This window comes from Astatotilapia calliptera, chromosome 18, assembly GCF_900246225.1.
Source record: "Astatotilapia calliptera chromosome 18, fAstCal1.2, whole genome shotgun sequence".
NCBI lineage: Eukaryota > Metazoa > Chordata > Actinopteri > Cichliformes > Cichlidae > Astatotilapia > Astatotilapia calliptera.
Window position 1 is genome coordinate 31,410,983 of NC_039319.1, and position 22,355 is coordinate 31,433,337.

The window sequence follows — 22,355 nt, forward strand, 5'->3', positions numbered from 1 at the left end:
TAAGGTTCTGTATGATCAGTGTTCATTTGTAATTTTACTGCAGCCTTTGTTACCAGGATTTCATCCTTTCGTGTTAGCCCTTTACTAGATCACAAGCTATCTGAACTAAGTGACACAAAAATAAAACTGAGGAATGAAAACGAATACTGTTTTTGACTTGGGAAGAAACAAAATACGATATTTAGGGAATATGCTGCCTTTTGTTTCACATTGTTTATAGCGTAAGTTATGTTACTATAATTATATATAACTAGACATTAATAATGTAACGATGTACAACTTGAAAACTATGAAGGCATTCCTGAATGTTTATGAATATTGAAGCGTCCCAATTAATTTTACCTCGTGTAATCAGATTCGACCCACGCAACAGGTTGTGGTATTATTTTGAAAAGTCAAACAGGAAGCAAAGTACTATTTGATCACTGACAGCTTTGAGCTAAATGACTTGTGAGAGACGAGTGGGGGAGTTTCCAGTACGCGGTATGGAAGCGGCTGTGGCAGCAGTGGCGACTGCTTCCCATCCTTCCACGTCCCTCTTTCAAATCCCGGCACACCGCTGCCGGTACACGCCGCTCCTTCATATCTCCGCCTAGAACTCCTGTTCTGACCTGGACTACACTGTCAGTCTTACATCACTTTTAACAGCAATTCGCAAAATCGGAACGTCACTGGAAGCTACAGAGTAACACTTACCCTCAAGTTCTGAATGACGGGCGGTCGATTCGACTTTGATGATGGGGGGACCTACTGCGGAGGGTGGGAGGATGGCAAAGCCCACGGCCACGGTGTGTGCACCGGACCCAAGGGCCAGGGAGAGTACTCTGGCTCCTGGTCGAACGGTTTCGAGGTAGTTGGCGTCTACACCTGGCCCAGTGGGAACACGTATCAGGGTTACTGGGCGCAGGGGAAGAGACACGGGCTCGGGATTGAAACCAAAGGGAGGTGGATTTACCGAGGAGAGTGGACTCATGGGTTAAAGGGCCGTTACGGAGTCAGGCAAAGCGTAAACACGCCGGCCAGGTACGAGGGTACCTGGAGTAACGGCCTGCAGGACGGGTATGGCGTGGAGACGTATGGTGATGGAGGTAAGATAAAACGGTGCACAGGTGTTGACTGTTCTTCAACCAAACTCCCAGAATAACCAGAGCACCCTTTTCTTCTGTACAGTAGTTTATCTTACACACTATGATAACGAATTTGTGTGTGTGTGTGTGTGTGTGTGTGTGTGTGTGTGTGTGTGTGTGTGTGTGTGTGTGTGTGTGTGTGTGTGTGTGAGTGATGTGATGTGATGTGACAGCACACTCTGGAAACCCCCACCTGGCCTGATCAAAGATACACCAACCAGCCCTCACGTTGAACATAAAAAACAACTAAAATGCTAATATTTAATTGTTAATGTGGCCATAATGTGTCCTCTGTGATAGAACTACTCACATGCATGTAAAACAGAAGTGGCCCATGTGTCCCTGAGCCCATCATGGATGTTTTGCGGCTGCTCTGAAAATGGGGATTTTAAATGGTGGCAGTTGTTTCATTCTAACCCAAATCAAAGGGTGATTAAAGGATTGCGAGGGGACATCAGGTCACACATAATGTTTTTGTCACCATCAACTAAAATGCTTGTGCTTACTAGTGATGTTCCTAGCCACTAATTTCTTTGTTGACTAACCTACCAGTGTAAAACTAAGGAACACTCAGTGAGTTAAATGTGAAAGCTGTTTAATAGAATATGTCAAAAACTGATAACAAAGCCGTTTTAAATCACTGATCACGTTCTTCAATAATGAATCATGCTGTGCCTTATCAACGTTACATGTTATATTTCTGTGAAGGTTCTCAGTCATCCAGGTCATCGTAGTCTAAGGAGCTTGGAGAGACTTCTGGACTTCTGGACTTCTTTAAATTGCTTGAAGACATTAGGGGGTCCATTGTCCCTCCCACAGGGCTTAAATCTGGGACTCTCCACCATTTGACCCTAGATCTGAAGAAGCTTCTCGGATGAGAAGTGAAACGTCTTCAAGCAACTTAGAGAAGTCCAGACGCTTTTCTTTCCAAGCTCCTTAGGTTACATGTTATACTCCAGACGATGAAGAAGAAAAACACTTAAAACAAACAGATGTTAAATATGAAAACATGTTACTACAGAAGATGTTCACGTATTACTAAAATATGACAAATTAACCACTGAAAAACTCATAAATTGTGACGGAAAAGTGTGCCATGCATTATGAATGATGGACGATGTTTGAAAATCCATGACAACGCAATAAATCATCCTGCCATTTTCTTCTGCTTATCTGAAGAAAATTATCCCTATACCACACCTTCTCATTTAATGTTTTTTTTTTTACTTTCATGTCTATTTACATTGTAGATTCTCACTGAAGGCTTCAAAACTGTGAATGAACACATATAGTAGGGGTGGGTTTTGATTATCGATTTATCAATTAAAATCACTTCTAGCTTGGATAACGATTCATTAAAATCCTGAATTGATTTTTTTAATATAAATTTATTTTACTTCATGCACAGCTCTCTAAAAATCTGTTTTCTGCATTATTCGCTTGCTTACTACGCACCAGTCTACCGTAGTTTACAGGCTGTCGGCCGCTGGTTTTTTTTCCTTTTACTTACTTACTTACAAAGAAGCCTCATTTCTGCTGTTCAACACTGAACAAATTTAAACTTTTTAAAATTGAAAAACTCTCAGCTGTGTCTCTAATAAAACCTCTGTAACTTTGCTTCACTTCAGCAGCATCAGGTAACGTTCATATGTTGATTAATGGTTTTCTTTCGTTTTTGATGTACTGCTGAATATTTTTATAAAATCCCAGAACAGGAAAATCACCTTCATGTTTTTCTATGTTTTATTCTCAGTTACTTTGACACAAAGGCCTCTGCTGTGATGCTCACACCTTTGGTAAAGTCTCGCAAGTGTCAGTTTTCTTTTTATAGATATAAAAATATGGAAATGTACTGATACGTGATCTGAATTATACTATTTCTGACTGTCTGAGGCAAAATTTCCCCGAATTGAATCGAATCATGGATCGAATCGATTCAAGAAATCAGTGACGATACCCAGCCCTAGTTTCTAGTTTCTAGTCACCCTTGCATTATTTAGTCTACCAGCCTAAATACATGGCTTGGCTTCTGTTTCATGACTATTTACATTGTAGATTCTCACTTAAATTATGTAGTAAACAAAAGTGTGAAACAACTCAAAACATGTTTTATATGTTAGATCCTTCCTAACAGCCGCCCTTTGCTTTGATTCCTGCTTTGCTCACTCTTGGCGTTCTCTCCATGAGCTTCATGTCACCTCAAATAGTTTCCAACAGTCTTGAAGGAGTTCAGAGGTGCTGAGCACTTGTTGGTCCTTTGCCTTCACTCTGCGCTCCATCTCATCCCAAACCATCTCCACTGGGTTTATGTCAGGTGACTGTGGAGGCCAGACCATCTGGTGCAGCACTCCATCACTCTCCTTCTTGGTCAAACAGCCCTCACACAGCCTGCAGGTGTGTTTGGGGTCATTGTCCTGTTGAACAATACATGATGGGATGGCATGTTGCTGCAGGATGCTGTGGTAGCCATGCTGGGTCAGTGTGCCTTCAGTTTTAAATAAATCCCCAACAGTGTCACCAGTAAAGCCCCCCACACCAGCAAACCATCAACTCCATGCTTCATGGTGGGAACCATGCATGTAGAGACCATCGTTCACAAAGACACGGCGGGTGGAACCAAAGTTCTCCAATTTGGACTCATCTTGTGTTTCTTGGCCCAAACAAATCTCTGCTTGTTGCTTTTCCTTAGTCGTGGTTTCTCAGCAGCTATTTGACCATAAAGGCCTGATTCCCACAGTCTGCTCTGAACATGTAGAGATGTGTCTGCTACTGGAGCTCTGTGTGACATTTATCTGGGCTCTAATCTGAGCTGCTGTTAACTTGTGATTTCTGAGGCTGGTGACTCGGATGATTGTATCCTCAGCAGCAGAGGGACTCCTGGTCTTCCTTTCCTGGGGCGTCCTCATGTCAGACAGTTTCATCGTAGTGTTGATGGTTTTTCTGACTGCACTTGGGGACACATTCAAAGTTTTAGCAGTTTTCTGGACTGACTGACCTTCAGTTCTTACAGTAATGATGGGCTGTTGTTTCTCTTTAATAATATTAATAATAATGGATTGGATTTATATAGCGCTTTTCAATACCACTATTCATTCACTCTCACATTCACACACTGGTGGAGGCAAGCTATGGTTGTAGCCACAGCTGCCCTGGGGCAGACAGACAGAAGCGAGGCTGCCATATAGAGGGGTCGATGGCGCGATATGGCCTTTACTTAGCTGATTGGTTCTTGCCATAATATGAACTCTAACAGCTGTCAAATAGGGCTGTCAGCTGTGCACCAACCTGACTTCTGCACAACACGACTGATGGTCCCAACACCACCAATGAACCCTGACAGGCTCACCTGTGAGGCGAAACCATTTCAGGTGACGACATCATGAAGCTGAGAGAAGGCCGAGGGTTTGCAGCTGGGTGGCTTCTTTCTTGAATCTAAATTCTAAAACATATTTCGAGTTATTTATCTTTTCTTTTTTTGCTACATAATTCCATACATGTTGCTTGATATATTTGATGTAATTAGTATATATCTACATATGTACATATATTGTGCATATATAATGCATGTGTGTGTAATCATCACAGCTGCACAGAAAGATTAAATTGATTAAGTGCTTGCTGCAATCTTGGTGTTGCTGTTTAATGCTAAAGCTGTGTGTTAAAACTGATAAAATTAAAAAGCTTGATTTTTGTGTCCACTTCTGACACCATCATGCCACAAAACGAGAGTTGGAAATCCATTAATGTTGTTGCTTAATTTTATTGCTTGAATGGGCATTGGTGATAAATCGCCTACATATGCAACTGAAATCAAATCAGTATAATTTGTCAGCTCAATTTGTAATTCTTATATGGCACTTTGATATTTCAGAAGGCCTTCTGCTTCTAGATTATGATAGTTTTTTCTGTAAAGCGGATGTAGGTGGTATTATGAAAGGAATATAATGAAAGACTGGCTCAATAGACCTAAATGACAGAAATCATAACAGTTTTATAGTTATGTATACAGTTATTCATAGATCTTACAGAAACCAGTCTAGTCTGGTGTTTTCAGTCGGACTCTGGAGGCTTATGCCTCATTGCAAAGTAGCTGCTTGGAGTTATGTTTGGCCATCCAACAGACTTCTCAGTGTCTCAAGTTACTTCAGTCTTTTAAAATAGAACATCCTGACATTCTACAGCTGAAAGTACCAGTGCCACAGCTCTCCTAATCAGGCTACATAGCTAACAGTTTTTTTCACTTAATGTCAGACACTGGTCGTAGTTTTAGAATCGCAAAAACTCCCAACTGTCAAAATCTTTTCTTAGACTCAAACATGTTAAGAGAAACATACAGTTATTTGTCTCCAGTTGTGCTTATTGTTCATTTTTTGACTTCAAGACAAGCTCCAAACATTGCACAGGGTGTAGGATTTGGAAACGGAGCAGAGGATTGAAAATCAGCATGTATTGGAACTCATAGACAGTTAATACATGCAGCACAATAGCACACTATACTCGGTAAATGCAGGGCAGCACAGTGGTTAACTTTTTTTCTTTATTATGATTGTAAAGAAATCTAAAATGGAATTAGGTTGCACTTAACAATGAATATAAAAATATGTTATAATATAAATATATTTCTTTCATTCACGCACATTAAACATGGAAAACAACACAAGCCCACCAAAATGCATATTTTGATTTATTCCTGTAATTACTGCATGTTTAGTATATGAGGTGTGCTTTCAGTTCACTGTTCATGATGGTAGTGACTTTAAGGTAAAGACTGTTGGTGAATCGTCTGGTGCATGTTCTAATCGATGTTGTCCTGAAGTTGACAACAAATCTTTTTTCTAACAGCGGGAGATGAAGATGTCTTCCAGGACAGGCAGCTGGTTTGTTTGTCTTTTTGTGTGCTGCAGAGCTGCTCCCTTACTATAACAGAATGGCATAAGTGCAGACACCTCAGTGGAGTTCTGGTAGAAAGACACCAAGAGATGCTGCAAGAGATTTACTTCTTGAGCAGTCTAATGGGGGCATTATGCTCACTGTGTCATGGGTGTGTCGTGATGATTTTGACCTCACATGTGTCGCCCACAATCCTTGTGGTGCATCGGCGGATCACGCTCCGCTCGCTTTCTGTAACCCGGGTCTTTGTGCTGCATCCACCGCAGTAAGCCGAAGACACGACTACAATCGTGTCAGTTTTTACCACCATTTTCTTTCCAAGCTTCTCGGACCACCACGACCTGGGTGACTGTGAACCTACACAAACCTCTCAGTTTAGTTATTGTTTGCAAACTGTGTAGTTTTGTTTTATTCGATTTTTAATTGACTTGAACATTTTCTTTGTGCTTCACCTTTTTTTTTTTCTGGAGAAGACTTTTTCAAGAATACAGATTGGTGTGTGTGTTTTCTTTTTTGGTTCAGTGTTTTTCTGTTTTGCCACCGTCATTCAAAGCAAAGGTGCAATTAACAAATAAAGTGGAAGCGACTGGCAACAACAGCAACTCAGCCATAAAGTGTTAGGCCACATGAAAGCTGTTCTACCTGCAAAGGGTGGGCCGACATCCTATTAAATCATCTGGATTAAGAATGGGTTGTCGCTCAGGTTCATATGTGTGAAGGCCAACAAGGAAATTCTTCTGCAGAATATAGTGTAGATTAGAGTTGGATGTCTCGAGACCAGTCGTGGTCTCGAGACCACTTTTACGTGGTCTTGGTCTTGTCTTGGTCTCGACGGACTTTTGTCTTGGTCTCGCTGTTTCGGTCCTGCGTTCTCAAATCGACATAGTGTTCGGGAGATTTGGAGTCAACCATCAGCGGAGCGGGGGGGTGGCTTACTGGGCTTAAGCCCGGGTCATTTTTTCAGAAGCATGGGGTCTTTTGGAGTGTAATTTGTTAGCTAGATGCCTGACTGACAACTGTATAAAACAAAAACAACACACGAAGCACAGAGCGCACCGTCGTAAATTCCCCCTAATTTTGGTATGATCCGAGCTCAGGCACTAGGCGACTGAGCACAGCACCCATGTGAGCGAGGGGGGAGAAGCTGCTGCCTGCGAGTTTGCTGCAGACAGAGGAGAGCTTAAGTTTGACCAGGTATCAAAGCAAATCATTCGTACTGAACTAATAATGTAAATATGACGGTGCATCACAAAAGATTGATATCAAACTGATCACTTGGTTGCGTTACTTGCTCTTCGAGTGAATCAACAAATGGACAAATAAAAAGCCGAACAGCAATGCTGATTTTTTAGAGAGTCTTAGCTTACACTTCATATTTTCAGTTGTTTCCCTCCATGGCTAAACAAACTCTCTAAATCGGTTTCAGTCATGTACTGATGTACACAACAATGGACATAAGGAGCTTCTTTCAAAGAAAAAACTCAGGTAGATGTTATTTTATATATTATGCTTTGGATGTTGTTTAGTATATCTATGCAAAACAAGAGGAATTTCAATACACAGCAGGATATTCACAGTTGAAACCAGATATTTACATACACTTTATGGAGAAAACATAAAAACTTTTTTTTACTGTTAAACATCAATTTAGAGTAAACTTGTTTTGTTTTAGATAAATAAATATTGAAATATCTTTTGAATTAGTTAAATGTCAGAATAAAGAGAGACAGAGCTTCTATTTTTATCACTTTCATCAAATGTAGGAGTACATATACACTAAGTTTATTGTTAATTAATAAGAAAACTGCAGACGATTCCATTCTGAGCTGAAGAAGCTTCTGATTGGTTAGTAAAGTCCATGTGAGTAAATTGGTGGCACAGCTGTGGATGCATATAAGGCAAAACACAGAGGCTGTTTCTGTGACATGGGAACATCAAGAGATGTCAACCAAAACACCAGGAAGAGAACTGTGGAGCTCCATAAGTGTGGCTCAGTTTGAATACAATTTGGTGCCGTTTACAATTAAGAAATACAGATAGTTTATCTCTTTACTCTTAAAGTTAACAAATGTGTTTTTTATATTTATCAATCTAAAAAAATAAACATTTAGTCTGATTTGATGTTACAATTAAAAAAGTGTTTGTGTTTTGATCTGAAGAGTGTTTAAATATCTGGTTTCAACTGTATATTTGATGATGTTGGTGTTTGGCTTGATTGCCAGCACAAAGAGGAACAGAGAGAGAGGGAGAGAGAGGGAGAGAGAGGATGAGGACAGAACAGAGATGAATAAGAGCAGGTGAGACACACATGTTAGTCAAATGGTTGTTTGCCAAAACTCATCAGAACATGTATCTCGTACCTAGTGTTTCTTTTTAGGTTTGTTACTTTTCAAATTCTGTATTTATTAAGTTATGCAGGCTTGTTTGCACAACAAGGCTAAATAATTATATAAACGTTTCTCAATCTAAATAGTGGACTTTGGTAGAATTAAAAAATAAGTGTAGTGCAGGTCTATGATGATTTTTAGTGCTACTATCATCTAGTTCTGATTCTGGTTCTGTCTTGGTTAAGTCCTCAGTAGTCCTGATTTTGAACTGTTGTAGTCCTGTTTTAATTCCGGATCAGTTCTGGGTCTGGTTGAATTGGGGTTTAGTCCTCGTGTCTTGATACAGCCCTGACTTTGTTCTGCCTCGCTGCTTAATTAAAAAACTAGTTTAAGGTGTCCTGCATATGTATATATAATAGCATCTGGCTGCAGTTTAAAGACTTTTTTTGTCTCGGTCTTGGTCTTGGTCTCGTCTCGGTCTCGGTCTCGTCTCAACTTGGTCTTGGTCTTGTCTTGGTCTCGATACCCTCTGGTCTTGGTCTTGTCTTGGTCTCGGATTAGGCGGTCTTGACTATAAGTCCAGTGTAGATTAGGGAATTTAAATTGATGTCCAATACTGATAAATTGTTGCATCCTAAATGTTATGGGGCCATTTGCCTTCAGATGGAGCACTGTTGTTTACAAACATAAATCTGCTAATTTAGACATGAACACTATTAGAATGAAAGAGCAATTTAGCTTTCTCCGAAGGGTGGGTGGGCTGTCCCTCAGCGACACAGTGAGGAGTTCAGTCATTCGGGAGAGGTTCAGAGTGGAGCCCGTACTCCTCCACACCCAAACGAGCCAGCTAAGGCTGTTGCCTCGTGGGCACAGTGTTTCAGCCGGGCATGCCAGTTGGACCCAGAACACACTGAAGAGATTGCATCAATCAACTGACCTGGGAAAGGCTCAGGATTTCCTCGGATAAGCTGAAGGAGGTGGGTGAGAGGGAGGCCTGAACTTTCCTCCTTCGGCTGCTTCCCAGCAGCCTGACATCAGATAACTGGAGGAAAACCCTGAATGATTTATTGATCTGTTATTTCAGATTTTAACTTTCACTGAAGTGGTTTTAATGAAGTTTCGTACATCATTCATAAAGCATGGCTCAATGTGCTACACTTTTTACTTGCTGTTCAGTTTTTTGGATGTTGATTTGTCATATTTTAGTAATATGTGAACGTCTTTTGTAGCAACATGTTTTCATTTACATGTTTATCACATCATATTCAGTTTAAGTGTTTTTCTTCTTCTTTGTCTGGAGTATAACCTGTAATATTGATGATGCGTGATGCTGCACAGTTAAGCGACTGAAAAATGTGATTAATGGTTTCAAATGCCTTACAGTCTTTGACATTGTCCACTAAACAGTTGTCAAATTTAACTTAATGTCTGAGTGTTTCTTAGTTTTAGACTACTCAGCTAGTCTCATTTTTACCCTCATTCAGTCAACTAAGAAATTCGTTTCCAGGAACATCCCCAGTTTATATACTGTTAATACTCACACCCACACCCCAGAAATCTCTATCAGCATTTGCCCCAGTGATTCTGAACATGAAATAAAGCTTAACATAGAGATACACAAATTTCTAATTGACTGTTGCATTAATAAAACCATCCATTTCAAATATTTTTGTTATTTCCCAAAAATTGGGATATTTTTATTGTCTTGTGAGTGAAAAAATATTTTCATTTCGGAGTAAAAAGAGACCTACAATACAACCATGTGTTTGAATAAAAACTCAACAACATTAAGCCCAGCACCCAGTTTTAAACATCGCTAACACAACAGCTGCACTGATGATGACGCTGGCACAGTTTAATGTGGAGCCATTAGTGACATGGCGAGCTCAAGTTCAGTAAAAAAACACAACATGTTTCTAGCGTCCAAGACAGCAGCACTGTTTCTGTAATCACCATTAAAACCTTTACTGTGAAAAAGCTGTTGGGCGTCTTTCATCATAGCAACCATCAACAAACTCGGACATGAAGACTTTGAGCAGCTACAATCCACCACCGTTTGTTTTACACCGCGAAAAATCTTCCAAGAAAAAGAGTAAAGGTACTTTTTTTTTTTCATGCCTTAGTTATTTCACTTTGACTAAAATTATTTATATATTTTTTGCATTTAAGAAAACATAACATTTTAGCACGGCACATAAATACTATCACAGGTTTTTGTTTTGTTAAGAGATGTTTTTTGCAGTTAAACTTTAAAACGTTGTAATTTCTAAAATGGACACTAGTGAGCAGTTCATTTTGAAAAACCTGTTTTTTCTCTTTTGAATATTCATTACTATTCATTAATAAGACAAAAGTATTTATTATCCATGGTATTTTACTTGATTAAGTCATGGAATAATCAATAGATTACTTGATTACTAAAGATGACAATATTTGTGGTTATAAATAGGCAATCTTGTTGTTAAGTGATGACTTATCAACTCAGATAAGTCTGAGCTCAGTCTGCTCGTGCGGCTGACCGGCCAGCTACCTAGCCTGACCGGTCTCTCCAATGTGATGTTTGTGTATTGTATGTACGGTCGGCAAGGTCAGTCTCGTAATTGCCCCTTGGGAATAAATAAAGTCTTCTGAATCTGAATTTTCAGGTCCAAGCCTCTGCTGTGCTAACTGAGGCATTGTTATTAACTTTTTGTTACGGTTTGTCATGAGGACTCACACGCAGGACTCCGTGATAGGAAGCTTCACAAGCAATTTATTTACACAGTTCACCAAATGTATATACAAATGTGCAGAAATACTGCTATATATAAAAGTGGGGGGACGGGGCTCCAGGGAAATCCAGGGAAACAGACTCTCGCTCCTCTTCCAATAATCCACAAACACGATCAGGCTAGAGAGACCAGGTTACATTTGTGACACATGGAAGACATTGTGAATCCGCGTATTCCGGGGCAGTCTTAGATGGACAGAAACAGGGTTAATCAGGGTGTCAATTTCAAAAGGGCAGATGAAGGTGGGAGATAGTTTTTTGGATTCAGACCTGAGTAGGATGAACCTGGCAGACAGCCAAACCTTCTGTCCGGGCGCGTAAGGTGGTGCCGGGGTCCAGTGACAGTACGCCAAGCGCTCGGCCGTGCAGAGAAGGGCGGCTTCAGTGGCTCTCCTGGCGCGCCGACTCCTCTGGCGATGCTGCTGGAAAGAGGGCACAAAGTGCTCACCTTCAACGGCAGGAAACGGAGGTGGTTGGTAACCTAGGGACGCCTCGAAGGGGGACACTCCGGTGGCAGGGGAGGTGAGGCTGTTGTGAGCGTACTCGATCCATGGGAGTTATTCGTCTGGTTGGTGGATGTCAAGCATTGGAGTGCCGCTTCGAGCTCCTGATTGGCCCACTCCGTTTGGCCATTTGTCTGCGGATGGAAACTGGAGGAGAGACTGACCTGAGCTCTGACGACGTTACAGAATTCCTTCCAGACGCGCAACGTAAACTGTGGACCCTTGTCTGAAACTATGTCCGTGGGGATTCCATGGAGGTGTAAAACGTGGTCAGTCAGGAGCTGGGTGGTCTCTAGAGCAGAGGGGAGCTTGGGGAGGGCAACAAAATGAGCAGCTTTAGAAAAGCGATCGATGATTGTGAGAATGACTGAGTTACCTGATGAAGGTGGCTGAACGGTGATGAAGTGGATAGCAATGTGCGACCAGGGGCGGCTTGGCGTAGGCAGTGGTTGGAGTAGGCCGGAAGATGGCTGATGGACGTTGTTGTTTTGGGCACAAATTGGACAAGTGGCAATGCATTCACAATCATCTTCTGCAAGAGAGGGCCACCAGGCGAAGCGCTGAAGGAAGGTAATGGTGCGGTGGACCCCCGGGTGACAGGTGAGCCCAATGTAGCACTCGTGACCTAACAGAGGTCACGAGTTCTACAAAGAGTAAACCTGGAGGGCCCGTTCAGGGGCCCGGTTCTGTTCAATGACCCTCCCTAATGGCAAATTTGATCTCCCAGGTCAGGGTCCCAATAACACACGTGGGAGGGAGAATGGGGGAGTCCTGAGCTGTATCTTCTGAGGCAGTGAATCGGCGTGAGAGAGTGCCGGGTTTGACGTTATGAGAGCCAGGTCTGTAGGTGATCGAGAGCTGGAATCTGGTGAAAAACAGGGCCCACCTGGCTGGCCTGGCATTTGGCCGTTTAGCTGACCGAATATACTCCAAATTCTTGTGGTCCATCCACACCACGAATGGCTGGGCAGCGTTCTCCAGCCAGTGACGCCACTCCTCCAGGGCGAGCTTGATGGCTAGCAGTTCGCGGTCTCCCACGTCATAATTTCCTTCTGCGGGGGAGAGACGGCGAGAGAACTAAGCACAAGAGTGAAGCTTACCACTTTGTTGCTGGGAGAGCACGGCCCCCACTCCGGCGTCCGAAGCGTCCACCTCCACGACAAACTGTAGACTGAGATCTGGTTGGAAAAGGATGGGCGCCGAGGCGAAACGTAGCTTCAGATGAGAGAAGGCTCATCCCAGCTGACAGGAACCTTGGGTGAGTTGAGACGAGTTATTGGCAAAGCAAGCTTACTGTAGTCACGAATGAAACGAAGGTAAAAGTTAGCAAAACCCAGAAAGCTTTGGAGTTGCTTGCGGTTAGAAGGGGTTGGCCAGTTAATGGCGGCTTTAACCTTAGCTGGGTCGGCTCTGAGGTTACCTTGCTCAATGATGTAGCCCAGAAAGGAAACTGTAGTTACGTGGAACTCACACTTCTCTTCCTTAACAAAGAGATGGTCCACAAGGAGATGTTGTAAGACCTGTCTGACATGGCGTTCGTGTTCGGTGACGGAGCGTGAGAAGATGAGGATATCATCCAGGTAAAAAAGACAAAGTGGTTGATGAAGTCCCGGAGCACGTCGTTTACCAGAGCCTGAAAAACAGCTGGAGCATTGGTGAGACCAAACGGCATGACAAGATATTAAAATGGCCAAGATGGGTGTTAAAGGCCGTTTTCCACTCATCCCCCTCACTTTTCCTGACCAGGATATTTGCATTTTGCAGGTCTTAGTGAAGATTGTGGCCCCCTGGAGAAGCTCGAAAGCGGAATTCAACAGCGGGAGAGGATATTTGTTTTTAACCGTAATGTTGTTGAGGCCTCGATAACCAATGCAGGGCCATAAACTCTTGTCTTTCCTGGTCACAAAAAAGAAGCCAGTGGCTACTGGGGAAGATGAGGGGCGAATTAAACCTGCAGCAAGTGACTCGTTAATGTACTTTTCCATGCTTTCACATTCAGGCTGTGAAAGGCTGTATAAACAGCTGGTAGGGAGCGGTGCGCCCGGGAGAAGGTCAATCCCGCAATCGTACGGCTGGTAAGGAGGCAGCGAGCACGCTCTATCTTTGCAAAAAAAAACCAGTTTGAGGTCACTCCTCCCCCCACCCCAGGTTACTCTCCTTTCTCCAATCAAGGACTGGGTTATGTTGACGCAGCCAGGGGTAGCCTAAGACTAGCGGTGTGAGGGGGGCTTTGAAAACTGCAAGGTTTCAGAATGATTTCCAGAAAGGGTTAAAGAAATGGGCTCTGTAATGTGGGTGATGTCTGGGAGACGCTGACCACTAAGGGCTGTAACTTGAAGAGAGTGTGGTAGTGTTTCAGTGCTTAGTTTTAGCTTATGCGCCAGCGAAGCGTCAATAAAGTTCTGTTTGCCCCAGAGTCAATCGGAGCCCTAAGAGAATGAGTCTTGAGTTGCACAGTTCATTTTGCTGCAATCATGAGACGTGGAGGAGACCGTGAACAGGAGACCTCATCCACCCATACTCTCCTCTCTACTGGCGGGCGGTCTTTTGGCCAAGCCGGACAAGCGTTGGCGATATGGCCTTTGCAACTGCAGTAAAAACACTCACCGGCCCTCCACCGTCAATGTCGCTCCTCAGGCATTAGTCTGGAGCGCCCCAATTGCATGGGTTGTTCACCCTCTTCCATACTGTCTGACACCTGATTGCCTCCGCCACTGGTCGCGCCTCCGCCCAGCGCCATTTCCGTGTGTCCCAGATGCCTCTGGGTAATATAGTTTCCGGTTCCCCGGCTCGCTCTTAAATGCTCGTCTACCTTCATACACAGTGTAATCACATCAGAGAGAGTCAAAGGTAAGTCCCTCATTACCAGTTCATTTTTCAATTCATCACAAACATTATTCAGTGAGGTACTTATCAATGCCGACTGCCCCCACCCGGTCTCTTCAGCCAAAGTCCAAAACTCGACTGAGTATTCCGCTATACTCCGTCTCCCCTGCTTTAAGTTCAACAATCAAAGAGCAGCCACCTCAGCTCCGGTGCCTCTTTCAAAACCACTTTTAAATTTAACGAGAAAGTCCTGCTAAGTGATCTCAGGGTCAGTTCTTAGCTTGGCTTGTGCCCAGTTCAATACCTGCCTGTAACAGCTGAACAATATAGGCAATTTTGGCCCCATCAGTCTCATAGGTCTGTGATCTGGGTCAAAAATCCTGCACACTTATGAAACTCACCCGAGTAAGATTCCATAGCAGGTAAAGATTGCTCCGGGGGTTCTGGGTGAGCCGGTGCGGAAGAGGTAGATGGTACGGGCGCCAGAGTTTCGGAAGCCGGTAACTGTGGAGAGACATGCAGAGGAGGCGTGGATGGGCGTTGAGCGAGGGCTTGGGTGAGCGTAGCCAGTTGCTAGTTAGTGTGCTGTAGCATTTGTGGCATTCCAGAATTGCTTCCGGGGTGAGGACAGGCTGCAGGGTGGGGGTTGAGTCTGCTGAGTCCATGGTTGGCTGGATCATTACTGTTACGGTTTGTCGTGAGAACTCACATGCAAAACTCAGCGATAGGAAGCTTCACAAGCAATTTATTTACACAGTTCACTGAATGTATATACAAATGTGCAGAAATAGTGCTACGTACAAAAGTGGGGGGACGGGGCTCCAGGGAAATCCAGGGAAACAGACTCTCGCTCCTCTTCCATTAATCCACACACATGATCAGGCTCTCTTTCTCCAACTATCACCACACAGGAAACGGGGAAAAGGTCAAGGGAGTCTGTACACAGGGAAATGTTTGTTAGTTCAATGCTCAGAAACACAAAGGGGAAACTTAGCTGGCAACTTGACGACACTAACACGAGTCAAACACAACGATCCAGCGAAGAACAGCAGTCATCGCCTGGCTTAAATACTGGTTGCGTTAATGAATCTCAGGTGCTTCCTCCTCTGAGGGGCGTGGGCCGAGGACAAGATGAGTTGAGAATGAGTTCCACCCCGGAGAGCGAGAGAGAAACAGTTTATCAGCGCCCTGGTGATCCCCCAGGCCGTGACCTTTTATTGAGATCAAACCAACCCTCTTCTTACATCTTCCCTGTGCTACTGTGATTATATTAGCAAAACCACGGCTCTGTAGCTAGCCACCAGCCACCATCATTACAGTCCATCAGCTAGCTTAACTTCATTAACTGTCTAGTCAGTGTGTTATTTTGTTTCCTGTATATTCGTTTACTTTCCAAGTTACAGTAGAGCCGTATGATGCCTATTCACTGAGAAACTGTCAGTCACGTGTAGTTAGCCAGTGAGAGTGCATTTCAATCATATTTGACCCTCCTCATCACGTCTTATTGTATATTTTTTTTTAAACAAAGGCTTTTTCTTGTGACATTACCAATAAGTTTGATGTGTCACATGGCCCTCTTCCTATTGAAAAAAACAAAAGTTGTATCCAAGATGGCCGACTTGTAAATGGCCACCATGGTCACCACCCATCTTGAGGAGTTTGCCCCTCACATATACTAATGTGCCACAAACAGGACTTTAATATCACCAACCATTCCCATGTTATTACAGTGTATCCATATAAATGGCCCACCCTTTACTTAAACATGGAGTCTGCCTCACAGTGTTTTACACTTCACACGTGTCCTGGATATGTCATGCTTAAGCACATCTGTTGAACACTTTTGGATATAGTTATAATCACTGATACATTTACACAATTATATGATAACGACTTTGTAGATGGGCAGCCTGTTTATGGCAGTTGAAGTTTGTACAGTCTCCTGACACATTGCTAACATTTCTGTTGGCTAGGAATGTCACCTAAGTTGTTGATAAAATAAAATTATATTTTTACTCTACCTCTGCAGTGACTTTGTTTTTGTTTGTTTTTTTTAGCTTAGTATCCTACGCTGTCATAAAGTAATGTGGTGTGGTACGATATTTGTCTTGCTATAATGATGCATGGCCAAAAGGTTGATTAAAATGACTTTCATTCGACTATAGAAAGTAGTTGGTTCATTGATTCATTGTTGGAGCTCTAGTTGCATCCTTCTTTGCATTCTTGATCTTTTTTATTTACTTTGGTAGCCTCTATCACTCACTTTGTATTCTACATTATTCTGTATATGCTTTTTATTCTGTCTCTGCTTATTTTTTTATGCTTTACTCACAGTCTGTCTTCTCTCTGTGTGTCTCTCTGCTACTGCTGTAGGCACGTATCAGGGTCAGTGGAGTGGTGGCATGCGTCACGGCTATGGAGTACGTCAAAGTGTTCCTTATGGCATGGCTTCTGTCATCCGCTCACCTCTACGAACTTCGCTGTCTTCACTCCGCAGTGAGCAGAGTAATGGTACAGTACTGCGTGACAGCCTATCCGATAGCCCTGCTGGCACACGTGGTGGTTTTGTGCTCAACTTCCAATCAGATGGAGAGGGTTCAGAGAAGAGAAAGGGTCTTTTTCGCCGTGGCTCCTTTTTTGGTAGCCTTCAGCGACTACGCAAATCTGATTCACGCTCATCAATTTCTAGTAAGCGCAGTTCAGCACACAGTGACACTACTATGAGCCGCATCAGTTCAAGTGACGCCATCTCTACCATTAGCTTTGGAGATGGAGACCCTGGCGATGACTACCTGCCTCTTGAGGACAGTGTGGATGCTACCACCACCGAGTCGTATGTGGGCGAGTGGAAAAATGACAAACGCAGTGGCTTTGGTATCTCTGAGCGGTCTAATGGCATGAAATATGAAGGCGAGTGGTTGAATAATAAACGCCATGGCTATGGCTGCACCATCTTTCCTAATGGGACGAAGGAAGAAGGGAAGTACAAGAACAATATGCTGATCCGGGGTATCAGGAAGCAGCTGTTCCCACTAAAGAATACCAAGACCAAACAAAAAGTGGATCGTGCCATTGAAGGAGCAGTGAGAGCAGCAGCCATCGCCAGAACCAAAGTTGAGATTGCCATCTCCAGGTAAAATATCCTGAGAACCATAAGGAAGTTACAACTACTTTTACCACCTTTTTCTTTACTACATTGGAAGTATATTGGGTAGTATATACTATCCAAAGTTTTATCCATATTTTATCTATACTATTGTCAGAGCATATACTGCTCATTATTAAATACTATTAGTAATACTCTTAATACTACTCTGCATATTTTGGCTTGACACAAAGACATTTTATTGCTCATTTTGACACACTGGCTTACAAATGTAATTGAAACTTCATAGTAAGCATATGGTACTTAGTATTCTGTGGAATGAAAAAATATTTGCTGCTTGTTAGTTTGGGATTGTCTTTCATATGTGTCACATGTTTCAGATGATCAAATATATTTTAAAACTGGACAAAGATAACCCAGTATGTAAATGCTCATTTAGTTTATTAAAAGAAAAAAAAAGCTATCCAACCCTACCTGCTCTATGTGAAAAAGTAACCGTTAAATCCCCAAAACCTTTGGAAAAATATTCTGTCTAAACTTTTTTAAAGGGTTGAGTCTGGTTACATCTGGTGTAAAACTAACACACCATTTCAAGCCTGTTTTTCAACTGTTTTAACTGCACATCCCCCATCTCAAATATCATCAGCACCCCTAGATGCCCTCCTCCCACTGCCTCACTGATCTGACCTCCTGTGACACCTGCATATTCACCTGTACTCCTAACCAACCCCGAAGTCCCCACCAGTCAAGCCAACACCAGCATCACTTCCACCTCAATCTCCTCTGCCGGCATGCATCTCAGCCCCAGAAACCCATTTTAGATGCCATACCTAGAATCTACTGGAGCCACTCACTCAATTTTGGGCACAGTGACCCAAGTATTCTGATTACTACAGGGACAACAGTTGCCTTCAGCTTCCACGTATTTTCTATCTCCTCTCTCAGCCCTTGTTATTTCTCAGGTATCTTGTTCCTATTTCCTGATGTTGCTATTGCTACATCTTATCACTACAGCCTTCCTCCTCTGCTTGGACCCAACTACTGGCTGGTTAGCCTTAGCACTTCCAGGCCTTACTCGGCAACGGTGTTCCTGCATACTATGCCATCCACTTCATTATAGCTTTCCATGTATGATCTGCCAACTAGTATTTATGATCTTTGCTGTTCTTGCTCCTTTTTTCTCTTGGGTTTCTGCTGCCTGAGGTATCACCAAGCACATGATCATTCCTGGCCATCTTTCTGATGTACTGATGGATTGTTGTTGTTGTTCTTACATCCTGGATAGTAATTCTACACTCACTATTCGTTGGCCAGGATTTGGCATGAAACCTTCGATACGTGGTAAAGGCTTTTCTTTTTTTAATGTCAGTGGTTTCTATCTCCTCCCTTGGCTAGCTTATTATTCCAGCAGGGTATCTGGCAGGGCATAGGTGTTGATTACCTAGAGCTTGTTCTTCCCATTCAGCAGACTCCTCAGGATTTGCCTTGCTCTTTGGCGAAGGCAGCTTCTCTAGTGGCCTCTTCATTGTTCAGTTCACCTCTTGTATTCCCATGTAATTCTAGCTATCCTCAATATCTGGAATATTGCATTTTGATATTGCAGCCTGCTCAGTTCTGACTACTTTCCATCTTTTTGTTGTTCAGGCTTACGTAGAACAGCAGTGGGGACAGGGTAGGGCTTTATCGCTGGGCGATATGGCCTAAAAATCCATATCACGGTATAATTTGAAGCAAGTGCGGTAACGATATATATCGCGATATATTCTTTTCTTCTGTATCACGTATTTTACACACTATAAGGCGCACTTAAAATCCTTTAATTTTCTCAAAAATCGTTAGTGCGCCTTATGTGTGAATTCTGGTTGTACTTACTGACCTCGAACCAATTTTATGTGGTACATGGCGCGCAGAAATCTGTCAAAAATGTTTCAGTACAACTTTGGTAAGCTATGAAGCCACACCGCTTGATGGATTGCCGGAGCATTACGGCTGCCGTATTCAGGAGCCCCGCGGAGTGATCTGGGTCCAAAACTCCGTCTTCTTCAGGTCCCAAAGTCAAACGAACACTGCGGCATCACTAAGAGTTACAAACTGTCTAAATTATTTCCAGTGTTGCCAACTTAGCGACTTTGTCACTATATTTAGCGAGTTTTCAGACCCCCTTAGAGACTTTTTTTCTAAAAAAGCGACTAGCGACAAATCTGGTGACTTTTTCTGGTATTATTGGAGACTTATTTATGACGACTTTTTGACGTTAAAATGCATATTGCTCTTACTCTCAACAAGCAGCGGTGCTGCCGTGGGCACCTCACCCGTGCCAAAGTGCTCACAGGCGGATGATGGTCCTCCCCCATCTGCTATCAGGGCACAGAGATGTTGACCCCTATGCGTCCAAACTGCAAATGAATCGCGCATGAGCGAAGCCGCTGCTCTCGCACTGACTGTAACGCAGTCAGTTCTTCTTTTACTGTTATGCTGTTTTGTGGATCACAAGGTTTAAAACTACTTATCAGAATCAGAATCAGAATACTTTATTGATCCCTGGGGGAAATTATTTTATATATATATAATTATAATAATTATATATAATTTATATATAATTATTTATAAACAAACACACACACACACACACACACACACACACACACACACACACACACACACACACACACACACACACACACACACACAGCAACTCCACCAGAGTGCCAATTTCGGGTCACTTTTGCAGGTGTTCTGGGAATCCATCCTACCTCAAAAAACATCCTACCCAATGTTTCTGCGCAGACGCGGCGCATGTGCACAACACCAAAGCCGAATTAACTTCTTTTTCTCTCACCCATCTGGAATACTTAAGGTTATGGTTATGGCGCTTTGGGTGCCTTGAAAAACGCTATATAAATCCAATCCATTATGGTTAGGGTTATGGTTAGGGGTAGGGTTAGGTTTAGTCACAAGTCACCGTCAAATTATAATACGGGTAGGACGATTTGTCAGAGTAGGATGGTTTCTCAGAACACCGGTCCAAGCCCGGATAAAGGAGCAGGGTTGGAATTGTGACATTAAAAAACAATAATTGCTAAAAGAAATTTAATTTATAGTTCTAAATAAATTCTAACTGCATTTAGGACATTTTTTGCTCACTTTTTTGCCTCTTCCACGATGTTATTTCTCTGTAGGTTACAGAGAGGTTACAATTACATTGGCAGAGGCTTCCATGTGGTGTTAGGCAGTTTATTGGACGTTAGTTAGATGGGACCAGTCCCTTCGAAGGGTCCTTGGTAATCAAGACTGTCCAGCCTTCAGTTAGCTGTTCCAGTTGCATCCATTAGCAGCTGGTTCATTTGTTCTGCCAGGTGCTCACTGAATACAGTTAGGCTCTTAGGCAGTAGGTGTGAATGATGTGCGGGCCTGGTGCTGGCGAACTCATGCTTGAGACTCTTTCTTGGATGTGATGGTCACATCACATGACATGCAGTTTAGAGTGGTTGCTATGGGGTGCTCTTAGATCCACTAAACACTGAGTATTGTTGTTGTGTTGCATCCATCTCCCATATGCTATTCCAGTGTTGCTTCATCTCCAGCCTTGGTGGGACTGCTCTCATATTGTTTTCCTGCCTTATATTAATGCATCTTTGATGGTTTAGTAGAGAACATCTGGTTTATTCTCATGGTTTCTACTTCTGGTATACCTCTTAAGGCGGTTAGCCAAGACTGTGTATATTTGTTTGGTTGTTTCAAAGGCCTCAGAATTAGCAGCTTGTTGTACTTCTTCTACACTCCATTCTTCCTCATACCTTTCTGCAGTTTAAATATTTTGCTAACTTCCTGCAGTTTTCCCTTGATCTCAGCCTCTTTCTGCATGGCGGGTATTGCTACTTGTGGCTGGTCAACTTATAGCCAAGCATCTCAAGGATCACTGTTGCTGTGGTATAGATCAGCTGGTTGGTTTTAGTAATGATCACAGCAGGGATTTTATGTAATGTTGGATTCAAATGTTGCATCACTTTGACCTTCAGATACTAACCCCAAGTTGCTCTCCGATACATCCATCAGCGTATGCATGTGTGTGAATGCTTAGATAGAATGCACTTAAAGTGTAGAAGAAAGTGCTTGTGTGCATGGCTGTGAATGGGTGAATGTGATCTAAAGTGCTGTGAGTGCTCCAGGAGAGTAGAAGTGCGCTATATAAGAATCAGTCCATTCACCATTTTAAGTCTGGATGAGCTGAATAGTGTTCATAAAAATTGATGCATATTTCTAATCAAATGTGATACCCATGTAACCCTCTACATAATTTTAATGTTTCTTTTTCTATACTGTTCCATTTTAATCACCCTTTGGTTTTTACCTCTTTAGCCAGTTTGGCAGAAATACTTTGTTAGATTGACAGAGAAACCACATTCCTCAGTACAGCACCAAGAAAGCTCTTAGGGGTTTATACCCCATCCCTAAGACATCTGGGAAGCTCTTGGGGGGGGTAAACAAACATATGTGTTAGTTTCCTCATTATTTCATCATTAAGGAGATAAAAGAAGTGAAGTTTATTCCTTTAGAAAAATATCAAATCAAATCAAATAAATTCAGCAACACTAAAAGCCCTGAAAGACCCCTTGTCATGAACCAAGCAGGCAGGAACACAGGCACAAATGTAAACTTCAAAAAATGGGTTTTATTATACCCCCAAAAAGGACAAGATGATTACAAAAATTCAAAATAACAAAAAATAAAGTCTTTAAGAACCAAGTGGGCCCATAAAAGAGGTTAACTTAACAGACCGCTACTCAAAAATCACTTAACAAAAAC

The 22,355-nt window shown here is 42.6% G+C and overlaps 1 protein-coding gene across 5 annotated transcripts in view; it reads left to right on the forward strand.

The window, feature by feature from the left end:
• The first annotated feature begins 429 nt into the window (after positions 1-429).
• Positions 430-22,355, forward strand: part of LOC113011001 (junctophilin-1-like) — a 41,181-nt gene continuing 19,255 nt past the window's right edge. For 4 of the 5 annotated variants that reach the window (XR_003270411.1, XR_003270412.1, XM_026150360.1 and 1 more), the window contains exons 1-2: positions 432-1,088; positions 16,817-17,576. Coding sequence is in view for 2 of the 5 variants with exons in the window: in XM_026150360.1 (XP_026006145.1) it covers positions 710-1,088; positions 16,817-17,576 (1,139 nt within the window). In the remaining 3 variants the exon portion in view is untranslated. Of the gene's footprint in view, positions 1,089-16,816; positions 17,577-22,355 lie in introns of all 5 variants that reach the window. The other variant, XR_003270413.1, reaches the window with a different exon arrangement.